The 12,439-nt window shown below is 42.8% G+C and overlaps 1 protein-coding gene across 1 annotated transcript; it reads left to right on the forward strand.

Moving 5' to 3' along the window:
* The first annotated feature begins 3,294 nt into the window (after positions 1 to 3,294).
* On the forward strand, positions 3,295 to 7,103 carry LOC147524496 (uncharacterized). The gene is made up of 6 exons (XM_086575102.1): positions 3,295 to 3,592; positions 3,889 to 4,227; positions 4,897 to 5,192; positions 5,281 to 5,790; positions 5,967 to 6,265; positions 6,407 to 7,103. The coding sequence occupies exons 1-6, from the start codon at positions 3,295 to 3,297 to the stop codon at positions 7,101 to 7,103; spliced, it is 2,439 nt and encodes an 812-aa protein (XP_086431228.1).
* The last annotated feature ends 5,336 nt before the right edge of the window (positions 7,104 to 12,439 follow it).

Here is a 12,439-nt window from a genome sequence, read left to right on the forward strand (position 1 = left end):
CAGTGAAAAAGGCTTTTGATGCTATTAGGAAAAAAGAACAAAAGGTCCATTGGAACAAATGGGTCTGGAACAAGACTCTACACCTGAGAACAGTAGTGCTTGTATGGAAACTTCTACAAAATGCAGTGCCTACTGATGTCAAGGTCAAGAAGAAGGGAATTCTCATGGCTTCTCGATGTCGGCTTTGTAAAACAGAGGAAGAATATGTTAACCATTTAATCTAGGAATGTGTAGCAGTAAAGGAATTATGGGGTTGGCTCGCTGATGTCTTCAAGGTAAGGACTTTGTTGAACTTGCAGGAAGTGATATCGGCCACAAAGCTTCTTAGCCCCATCAGATTAGAACTATGGAATGCAGGAGTTGTGCACCTAATGGCACATATATGGAAAACTAGGAACCACATTCTATTTGATGAGAAGAAAATGAATATTATTCTTACCAAGTATGAAGTGATCAAAGGAGTTCAAGCTGTAGGGTTGGTTGCTACTGGGCACATGTTTAATTCAGTGGAAGATTTGGAACTTCTTCACTCTCTTAATATAAGAGAGTATGCTGCCATGCTGCCCATGCCACCATGCTGCCCAAAAGAAGTATGCTGGAACCTCCCCCAACCTGACACAGTCAAGGCCAATACTGATGGCTCATCCAAGGGGAACCCAGGAAATGGGGGTGTGGGAATTATATTTCGAGATCACAATTGTCAAGTTCTGGGGGTCATGGCTTCTGGTCTAGGAGTTACCACCAGTTTTGAAGCTGAATGTGAAGCAATTGTTATGGTGGTAGAGACAGTAGCATCAAAAGGTTAGAGAAGACTATGGATTGAATCAGATTCACAACCTGCCATCCTAGCATTCAACAAGGGGAACATTCCGTGGACTGGTAAAGCAAGATGGCTACGAGCAACTCAGAAGATGGATTCTTGGAAACTCTCTTATATCTATCGTGAAGCTAATTTTGGAGTTGATGCGGCATCAAAGAAGGGCTCATCTATGCAATGAGGAACATCCTGTTAGAGCTGCACCAAGCCAGACTTCATCAGATTCTTAGAAAATCCTCATAGAATCTACTACTGGTTTTAATTAACAATGGTCATGCATCACCCTAAGTCTTAAGCTCTTATATCTCCTATAACATTATTATTAGTATATTAATAAAATATCCTTACTTGTGTGCAAAAATAACTGTGGAACTAAATCTAGGCCAGCCTTTGAGAGATTCCTTGAACATCTTTAATTTCTTGCAAAGCAACAACGATGGATTTCATTGTCTAGGAATAGATAACTTACATGTTAAGTTATCATAGGAAGTAAAAATTAAAAGTTCAAAATAAAAATCCTTCTCACTAGTTCCCTTGAAACATATTTCAATTGTGACATCAACCTAGTTTTAAGGTTGGACGAATACCTTACTCGAATTATATACACGGAATCCGTGAGTAAGGTAATGTTGACAATTAGCACTTTGAGGGTGTTGTGAAAACAAAACAAAATTAATCTAGCAAAAGTGTTAACATCACCATGCTTACACACTTCTTGATGTGAATGCGACGTTGGTTGGCGCGTGATCTGAGAATCAGGCCTAACCGTTTGAGTCTTCCTTGTTTTAGGTTACAAAATCCTACTTAAAAAGACCACAGTCCGGGCCTTAATAATTATACAACTTTGCCTTCAAGGGCCCAAAATATAAAAGTAAAACTAATACTAATATACTAATAGATTAACTAGAGCTAATACTAAATCATAGGAAGTACAAATTAAAAGTTTAAAATAAAAATCCTTCTCACTAGTTCCCTTGAAACATATTTCAGTTGTGACATAAGGTTGGAACGAATACCCTTACTCTAAACATACTACAAGACACGTGAGTAAGGAAAAGATTGACAAGTAGAATTTTTAAGGTTGTGAAAGCATAAAAACAATTTAGCAAAAGTGTTAACATCAAATGGTGCTGCTACCATCCTAAAGACTCAAGGAAGCTACGTTACAAGACAGAATAGCTCCAAGGGGAACCCCCTCTCCTACCCTTTCATTTGTTTCATTTTTCTTCTTTTCTTTGGTTTTCATTTTTTTCTTCACGTTTCGCTCCTGATCTATCTCCTGTAATTTTTTTGTGATTAGAGGTACCTCAAACTCAGACCTGGTTTATGCATTATTAAAGAAAAACATTGGTTTATGGAACTTAAATGAAAATGGATACTCATTTTAGCGCGACTAGGTGTGATATAACTTAAGTTGTTCTTTGATCCTGTGCTATCTTTTATTACCAAGAATAGTAAAAGAAGCCCTTCGTCAAGTTTTCTTATCCAGAGTTTTTACCACTTATAGTATCTTTCTGTTCAAGCAACTTGTGGAGAAGAGGTTGCAACTAGACTCTCGAGTGAACGGTTATAATCTTAATCAAAGCATGTTGCTTGCTCACTCATACTCTTCGCAGAGATAGGTTATACTTGAAATCTTCTCTCTTCTTTTAGCAAAGTTGAGGTTCTTTTTAGCTATAACTTGTCCTCGTTAGGTAAGGAATGAGCTAATGATAAGTGTGTAACTATTCGTCTTCTACAAGGTTTGAATTTCACTTTTGATAAAATCCTCCACTGGTTATAGTGAGAGTTCATTAGTAGTATTAACCTTGGTTTCTCTGCCTCTTTTTACGTCATTTGATCCATAGTTCAGCTGGGTTCTATTTGTTTCCATGTCTGCGGTTCCTCTGGGGTTTGGTTTTAGAAGACACCAAAGATGTGGTGTGGAGGCTTCGAGATAGGGGGAAAGTAGAAATATTGATTCACCAAGTTCAAATAAGGATTCTTATGCGAACATAGCAAAAGGAGGGATGAAACAAACAGTTGATGTTTCTACTTTACCCATGATGACTAGAAAGGATAATAAACCAGTTATGAAAATTTCTCGCGAATCTATGGAAAAGGGAATAGAAGCTTGTAAGTTTGCCTTGATAGCTCGGATGGATGTTACCACTCTTAACATTGGCACCATTAGAAAGGCAGTCAACAGTGAATGGGCGCTTACAGGACCATTAAAACTATCACCTTTGGGGAAAGGTTATGTTGTGTTCAGGTTTGATAAAGAAATAGATTTCAACAAAATTTTCTTTGGAGGTCCTTGGCATCTTCAAGAACAATTGATGAGATTTTTTCGATAGACTCCTAACTTTAATATTGAGACTCATAGACAAACTTTTGGCTATGTGTGGGTCAAGTTTCCTGGACTTGCATTTGAATATTGGGAAGTGGATATTCTGATGAGCTTGAGTTGAGGTTTTGGTTGCCCAATAACAGTCGACATGAATTCAATGGAACGTATGAATGGGTACTATGCGAGTGTTTTGGTGGATATTGATCTATCAAAACCTATATCATATCAGATATTTGTTAAAGTGCCTGAGTTAGGTGTTGAATTTTGGCAGAAAGTTCAACTTGGAACTTTACCCAAGTTTTGTAATCACTGCAAAATAGTAGGGCATCTAGTTGCAGAATGTAGAAGAGTGAATAGAGGTGATAATTTGGAAACTCAACAGGGGGTACAACAAACTTCACAAAGGCTGGATAAAGGAAAAGAACCAGCAGTACCAGAAACACAAGGTACATAAGGCAACAATGTCAGGATGTCTAAGAGTCAGAAGAGGAGAAATAAGAGGAGAAATCAAGAGGCAGAATGGAGGCAGATAAACTCTGAGGCAACTGAACATATTGGTACTAGTCTGTCTCGAGTGCAAGGTAGGAACAATCAAAATAAAAGGAATGGAAGTACAGAGCCAACAAAAAATATGGTACTTGAAGGGCAATTTGACATAAATGTAGAAGCCCAACAAGATGCACAGAGTAATGGGTGTCAGGCTAGTAATAGTACTAGTATTGTGGAATGGCATGAATCTCAGTGAATACTGAGCTTGCAGTAGAGCAAGCTCTTGTTATACATGAAAAGCAGTTGAGCTCAGACTTAATGCATATGATGGAAAAGGAATTGGTGCAGGCATTTAATATGGAAGCAAGCAGGTTTCACTTGTTGGCTGACATTAATGATATTGATGAGATTCTAGATAATGAGGTTCCTAATGATGCAAAGGAATACTTTCATGATCAAATAGTAAAACCTATCAGTGAGATAACACAAAGCACCCTAATTGTTGCGAAAGCCAGTGGGGTGGTGACAAGGTCAGGTAGAGTGTGCGGTGAGAATTCGATCCATGAATCTACACCCAAAGCTCAGAGCAAAGGTAAGAAGGGAAGGGGTAGACCTAAAAGCTCTAAGAACAAAAATCATAAATGATGACATCCATGTGCTTTTGGAATGTCAGAGGTACTAATGACATAGAGAAGGCGAAGGAGATTAATAGTGTCAAAGTAAATAAGCTGAGTGTTTTTTGTTTATTGGAAACAAAAGTGCGACAAGAGAAGTATGATCTTATTAGAAATATTTGTTGTCCACTCTGGGCTCACACAAATAATTATAACGAGGATCCAGTAGGTAGAATATGGGTGTGCTGGGATCCTTCCAAGATAGACATTTTGAAATTGCAAGAATCTGATTAGTTCATACATTGTCAGGTGAGATTCAAGCCAACCAATGAAGCATTCTTACTTATTGTGGTGTATGCAAGAAATTCAAAGAATCTCAGGCTTCGACTATGGAGGGATATTATTGCTATACATAATACAATCACTGTGCCTTAGACTATTGTTGGAGATTTCAATAACATTTCTAAAGCTGAAGAAAGAGTGGGGGGAAGTCCAATGCATCCTAGAGAAGCTGTGGAGTTTGTTGAGTGTATCTAAGGAGTAGGGTTATCGGATCTGAGCTTTAATGGGTTTCTCTATACTTGGAACAACAAAGTGGTTGGAAGAGGAAGGATTATGACCAAAATTGATAGATGTTTGGTTAACAGTCTCTGGAATGATATCTACCCCTAATTCAAGGGTGGAATTTTTGCCTCATGGAATTTTAGATCACTCACCAGTGTTGCTATTCTGGTATGATTATGATAGTAAAGCATTGCCATTTAGATTCAAGAATCATTGGGTGGAGCACAAGGAATTCCAGAACATGCTGTTGGAAGTATGGGCAACTCAGTTATATACAAATCCTATGTACATACTGATACAAAATCTTAAACTCTTGAAGGACAGAATCAAGCCATGGGCTAGAAATAATTTCTCTGATATTCATACAAGAGTGGAGCAGGCAAGGGAATTCCTATATGATTTGCAAAGTCAAATGCAAAACAAACCATGGGATTTATTCTTAAGGCAAAATGAAAAAATTGCGCTAGATAGCAAGAATAGAGGCTGCAGAGATTAAGACTAAATATGATGAGTCCTTGTCAAGGGAAGGAGATAAGTGTATGACATTTTTCTTCAAAGCTCTGGAGGAAAAGAAGGCCAAGAGTGGCATTTGGTGTTTGCAGAACTCTAATGGTGGTACTGTGACTGGTCAGGCTGAGGTTATTAAAGCCTTTGTGGAATATTATGTTGAGATTCTTGGGTCTGAAGCAGAAGAGATAAGTGGATTAGACTTCTTCAACAACTTAAAAGTCAAATCAGTGTTGTCACCGATCATGCAAGCAAAGTTGGGAAGTGATATCTCTCTGAAAGAAGTTAAAGAAGCTTTATTTGGCATGTATGAGAAAGCAACTTCGGGACCAGATGGATTCACTCCTTTCTTTTTCAGGAGCTGCTGGGCTATTGTTGGGAATGATTTTACCCAGGCCATACTCAATGCTTTTAAATTTTTTAAATTTTCGAGAGTTGTTAATGCCACGTTCATATGTCTTATTCCTAAGGTTCACAACCCACAAAGGTTGAAGACTTTACACCTATTGCAACATATCAACAACAAAGACATCTTATTCCATTCCAAATGTATCTATTTGTGATGGTTCACAACATAGACTTTACACCTATTGCAGCGTATCTATTTGTGATGATTATGGAAATCTTGAATTGTATTCTCATGCAGCGTATCAACAACAAAGACATCTTATTCCATTCCAAATGTAGGAAGGTGAGATTGTCACATCTAGCATTTGTAGATGATGTTCTTATGTTCTGCAAAGGTGATAGGGCATCAGTGCAAGCTATTAAAGACGACTTAAAAGTCTTTGGAGATGCAACTGGGTTAAAGATCAATAATCACAAGACGTCTTTACTAGCTGGAGGCCTTAGTCAGCATGATGCAAAAGCTTTAACGGAGATTATGGGAATAGAATTGATTAAACCTCCAGTGAGATATCTTGGGCTACCACTCATCTCTACAAGGTTGGGGATTAGAGAATGTCAGCCTTTAATAGAGAAGGTTACTAGCAAGATTTCGAATTAGAAGTCAAAGCTATTGTCTTATGCAGGAAGACTACAAGTTATAAACTCTGTTCTTATTGCTTTCCATACATATTGGTCCAGAACTTACATTCTACCTTCCACGGTTCTTGAACAAGTGCAACAGATATGTGCAAAATTTTTGTGGACTGGTTCTACAGAGAAGAAAGGGCATCACCAAGCTAGCTGGAATATTGTTTGTCTTTCTAAGGAGGAAGGGGGTTTGGGAGTCATGAACCTACAAAAGTGGAACATTAAGGCCTACTGTGGATTGGTTTTTAAGTTGGTCACAAGAGAAGAAACTGTTTGGGTCGACTGGACATGGCAGCAACACATTAAAGAAAAGTTTTTCTGGTCCATGAGTATCCCAAAAAACTGCTCATGGATATGGAGAAACATTTTGGATACTAGGAAGGAAGCTAAAAGATTTATCAGATATGAAATTGCTAATGGTGAAGACACTCTCTTATGGCATAATATTTGGTGTTCAAGATCTCCTTTGATCGAAGATGTAGAGGCGAGAGCAGCAAGGGATTTCCAACTGAATGCTACAGTAAATCTCCTTATTTCCGTTGGCACATGGAATTTAGAAGTTCAAAATTTGCAGGTGGTAGGATTGAAGAAGGAGATCAATGAAGTGCAAATCAATTTGCACCTAGACAAAGACTTCATAGTCTGGACTCCTCATCAAAGTGGTAAATTTACTTCCAAGAGTGTATACGAAGCTTTGACCAGAGAAAGAGAGAAGACATCATGGTGCAGTATGGTATGGGGAAGATAGGTTTTGCCACGCCACTCCTTTTCCACATGGCAACTATTCTCTAATAGCATACCTACACAGGACAAGTTAGTACATAAGAAGATTCTCAATAGTTTCGTGTGCTGCCTATGTAATGAAAGCAGAGAATTCTAAGCCCATTTTTTCTTTGAGTATCTGTATTCAAGGAATTTCTTTGGAAAAGTGAAATAGTTAATAGGAATTTAAACTGATGACAGCAATGTGTAAGAACCAAAAACCTCTAATGGAATAAAGCACAAATGGCTCTCAAATACAACCTCACAGTAACTCTCAACTCTCCTATCTTTTCTTTCCTTCCTCACTTTTTCTCTACTTCTCTCTCTGGAGCGGCCTCCCTCACTTGTCTTCCTTCTCTTCTTTTTATAACTCCTCATCTCTATCTGGGCCATCCATCTGTCCCTTCATCTGATGGCCTCCTGTTAGTCATACCTCGGCCACGTCTACCCCTAGGGTTCTGCGGCCCCATTTCACTGCTCCATAACCTACCCAGTTACATTGCCCCCCCCCCCCACCTTCATCTTTGACCCAGTCCCCAGTACCCTTCTTCCTCTCCAGCTATCTCTCACGACCTCACCAACTCCTTTTCACTATTAATCGGTACATTTTCTTGGTCCTTTATCTTTTTAGTTGAACTGTCTTTCCCTTTCTCATTTTAAAATAATTAGATTCCTAGAGTCTGTTCAGCTCCTTTTCGATGTCGGGCCGCGAATATGTTGATTCGTCCTCTTCCCGTTCAGCGGGCATCTCTTCTCCCCCTCCTCCTGCTTCCCCTGCCGTACCCTCCACCTCCGGTCGACCCACTACTTTACTACCGCCTCCCCCTAGATTTTGTAGACCTAATTTAGACACCATTAGAGCAGCCTACGGTGTTCCAGCCGATGTTGTATTAGAACACGTGCCCTCTGCCACCCACTACCCCTATTTGGTTCCCCACCGATCGGGCTCTCTTGTCATCACCGTAAGTCAAATGGTTGCCGGTCTGCGGTTTCCCCTTACTCTCTTGGATGTTGAAGTTTGCAATCACTTCAACATTCCCCCTTGTCAAGGTATAGGAAATTTCTGGCGGATAATGTACGCCGCGAATTCCTACAACAAGACCCGTGAACCCAAGATTACCAGTCGCGACATCTACTCTCAATACTATCTCAAAACCAGCACCAAGGATGTCAGCATAGGATACCAGTCCTTCTGCGTTCATCCTAAAAAACAATCTTTTCTCCTTAAGCTTACCACCTCCGATAAATTTGGCACCTCTATCCGCTCTATGTATCAAGAAACTTTCTGTCCGCGGACATTCCCTTTACCCTGACTTTTAACCACCTCGCCTTCCGACTTTGCGGTGAGTATCGTAGTTCTTTCCCCATTTTTCGAAATGTTTTCCCTCTAATCTACTAACTCACCTCTGTTCTTATTTATAGGTAGGCGACCATATTCCAATCCAGGATTTATGACAACATCTCCTGTCCTATCTTTGCCCAGCTCGTGACCTTGGCTCTGCTCAAACTGACTTTTTAGGTATTCATCCCACCACCGCTACTCCCGTACTGCCCATTCCCGCTCTCAACACCTTCCGTGGCTTAACAGGTCCCTTTTTTCGTCCTCCCCCTCCCAAGGAACGAAAGCCCCGTGCATCTCCCCCTTCCAAGAAGAGGTCTCGTACCTATAGCTTACACCGCCCCCTTTCTCGAGCTTCCTCACATTCTTTCACCTCCCCTGAACCTCAAGATCTCCACCCTTCCTTCACTCCCATCGACATCCCTTCCTACCGCTCTATCTCCTATTGGGACGACCAGTTCCCCTCTCACCCCTCACCTACTGTAGAGATGGACGTCCAGAAGCAAAAATTATTTGATAGCGACTCTGATGATGATGTGATAGAAGTTCCCCCCGCCGACATGCATGCGCCCGCTGATCAACCGCCAGCCAAGAGGCCGCAGACATCCACCTCTAACGAGCCCGTCTCTACAACCCACCAGGCCCCCATGCCTAAAGGCCCAGCCCCTCCTTCTTCACCCTCTCATCCAGCTGCCTCCTTTCCCTGCACTTGCCGACATGGCAAGGAGCCCGCTCAACCTGCTCCCTGGCCTCCAGTCTTGCACCAGTTGAAGACTTCTGTCCCATCTTCAATGTGTGAAACCGAAAAATAAATACGGCGGACTCCGCCCTGGACAATGCTGTCGTGGCCTTCTCCTTGTTCTACAATGCCCATCTACCTAAGGACATTGCATATGCGGACGGGGGTTCATTTGATTCACATCGCACTTCGTTGTACACCAACTGGGAACAGGTACAACTTCCTTTTTTTTTTTTTTTTATCCCTCTCCCTTTTTGACCCAGGTGAGTCTAGACATCTCCTTTATGATCTGTGGCCTTCTTCACGCCAGGAATAAGGTGACCGCCGTGAAGCAAAAGCTTAACGGCCCCTCTGGCTTGTGAGCGTCCTATGCCGGTCTTCAGTCAGAACTGGCCGCCGCCAATTTGGCTAAAGTCTAGGCTCAAGATGAACTGATTGCGGTTGAATCCTCCCATCAGCGGTACATGGACTTTGTCAATGAATGTCTGCACTGCCAAAGAGAAGAACTTCTCCAACACTACCTGCTCGATTTGAACGCCCGTACCCAACAGCATCAGAAGGCTGTGGACTCCCTTAACCAGGCCCACCAAGATGAAACCGCCAAGATAATGGAGCAGCACCAACTGGATATAACGACTTTTCGTGACCATTTCAAAGCTCTGGCTGAGAAGAGGGTGACCCGGAAGGTCTAGGAGGAACTCGACCGGCTCACTCAAGAAGGCTGCATTCTCCCCGACAATCCTACTATCCCAGTGACTAGACCCCCTGAGGCTGCCATCGACCATACTGAAGCAGTCGACCCCTCTGGCATCCTAGAGAACCTTGCAATGGACGTAGACCCCCTTCCAACTGTCGTCATTGAAGAGTATCACATTGTCGCCGTTGAAGATGCTATTGAAGAAACTAACATTGATCCATCCACCTAGGGAATGCCCTAGTCTTTCCTGTATATTACAATACTGTTATTAACTTGCGATTTGAGTTGCCCCCTGTTTACGTATTTTGCTATATGATTGAGTTTTATATGCCTCCTGTCTTCTCCCCTGTGACCTTTTTTCGTTTATTAGATTTGCTAAGTATATCTCTCGTCCCTAGTCTATTCCTTACCTCCTCATTCACTTCTTCTTGCCATCTCGCTCCCTTACGCTTTCTTTATCTAAATTGGGCCCCCTCACTTGATACAACCACGCCCTGTCCTGCGGGATCAACCACTTTTTAATCCCGGCCCCCTCTAAAGCTGGTTCCAGCGAAGGGCTCATCCCCTCCGCTGCTTCTCTCTCTATAGGAGCCAGATGGGGTCACCCTTATTGCCCCATGTGCCTTCTACCTCCATGATCCGCGGAGGGCTCATCCCGCTCCGCGGCTCGATCCTTCCATGACCCGCTGGAACAACTCATCTTGCTCCGGGCCCTTTCCACAGCTAGTGTCAGCGAAGGGCTCATCCCCTCCGCTGCTCTTCCTCCTAACAAACATAGAATCTGATGACCGATCCGCGGAGGGCTCATCCTGCTCCGCAGATACAACTACGCCCCTGCCTATGAGGACAAAACATTTTTTTCCCGGTCCCCACCAACTCTGGTGCCAGCGAAGGGCTCATCTCCTCTGCTGCTTCTCCCTCTACAGGAAACCGATGGGGCCACCCTCATTGCCCCATGTGCCTTTACGTCTATGGTCTGCGAAGGGCTCATACTGCTCCGCGGGTTCGATCCTTCCGGGACTTGCTAGAACAACTCATCTTGCTCAGGGCCCTTTCCAAAGCTAATGTCAGCGAAGGGCTCATCCCCTCTGCTTCTTCTCTCTCTCTAGGAGCCAGATGGGGTCACTTTCACTGCCCCATGTGTCCTTTACATCTATGGTCTGGCCTGCTCCGCGGGCTCGATCCTTTTAGGACCTGTTAGAGCAACTCGTCTTGCTCAGGGCCGTTTCCAAAGCTAGTGTCAGCGAAGGGCTCAACCCATATACTGCTCCACCTCCCGACAAGCATAGAAACCTGATGGGACTCTCCCATTGCCCCAGGTGTCTTTTGTGTTCGCATTCCCATTCAAAAATTTTGCATAATAAACATATTTCTTTTCACAAAAGTGTTGTGGTTTTATATATTTACAATCAACTTTAGTCCTCTGCTCGGGACCCTCTTTACATTGCTCTAAACTTCAGTACATTCACTTATAAAACTTTTTTAACATTCTTACATTCCAAGGCCTCGCTATTAGCTTTCCTTCCATTGTTCGAAGCTTATAGGTTCCTGACCCCCCTTCTTCCATCACGGTGTATGGCCCCTCCCAGTTTGGACCCAATTTCGCGTCCTTTTCCTCCTTAGTGCTTGGCGTCAAATGGCGGAGCACCAATTCCCCCATCTTAAATTTCCGCGGTCTGACCCGCTTGTTGTATTGCCTTTGTAACCTCCGATGATACTCTTCCAGATGGATGCGGGCTAAATCTCTTCTCTCTTCTTCCAAATTCAAATCTCCAACCAAAATGCGCCAATTTGATCCTTCTTCCACTGCCTTGGTTCTCCTGGTAGTGGCCACCAGTTCCGCGGGAATCACGGCCTCAATGTCGTACGCTAAGGCGAACGGGGTCTCTTTGGTGGTGGTCCGCGGGGTGGTTCTATAAGCCCAAAGAACATGATTCAACTCGTCGGCCCATGCGCCCTTCCTATCTTCCAATTTTCTTTTCAGATTGTTTAGTATCGTTTTGTTGGAAGATTCAGCCTGCCCGTTGCCTTCTAGGTTGTAGGGAGCCAAAAACCCTTGTTTCACTTTGTAGGCTTCGAGGAACGCCACCACCTTAGATCCTGTGAACTATGTCCCATTGTCTGCAATGATGGCATACGGCAGCCCAAACCGACATATGATGTTCTTCCATAGAAACTTAATCACCTGAGCCTCCTTTATCTGCTGCAATGGGATGACTTCTATCCATTTTGTGAAGTAGTCCGTGGTTGCTAACATATACCTTCTTTTTCCACTAGCCATGGGTAATGGCCCAACGATATCCAACACCCACATGGCAAAGGGCCAAGGGCTAGAGACGTTATGTAGGGGCTCTGCAGGTGCAAATATCCGTTGTGTAAATCTCTGACACTTGTCACATCTCTTGGCAAATTCGGCTACATCCTGTTTCATATGAAGGCAGAAATAGCCTTGCGTCAGTAACCGATGAGCCATAGTCCTCCCTGCAGAGTGGCTCCCACAGTTCCCTTCGTGCAATTCTGCTAGTACCTCTAATGATAATTGTGGCC

Source organism: Coptis chinensis, chromosome 1, assembly GCF_015680905.1.
Source record: "Coptis chinensis isolate HL-2020 chromosome 1, ASM1568090v1, whole genome shotgun sequence".
NCBI classification, from domain to species: Eukaryota; Viridiplantae; Streptophyta; class Magnoliopsida; order Ranunculales; family Ranunculaceae; genus Coptis; species Coptis chinensis.

Bases quoted from the DNA above. Each gene is read 5' to 3' on its own strand.
- LOC147524496 (XM_086575102.1), top strand. From the start codon at position 3,295: ATGAATTCAATGGAACGTATGAATGGGTACTATGCGAGTGTTTTGGTG. The intron at 5,791-5,966 runs GTTCACAACCCA...ATTCTCATGCAG, and splicing joins TCATATGTCTTATTCCTAAG to CGTATCAACAACAAAGACAT. The intron at 6,266-6,406 runs GTTGGGGATTAG...ATATTGGTCCAG, and splicing joins CTACCACTCATCTCTACAAG to AACTTACATTCTACCTTCCA.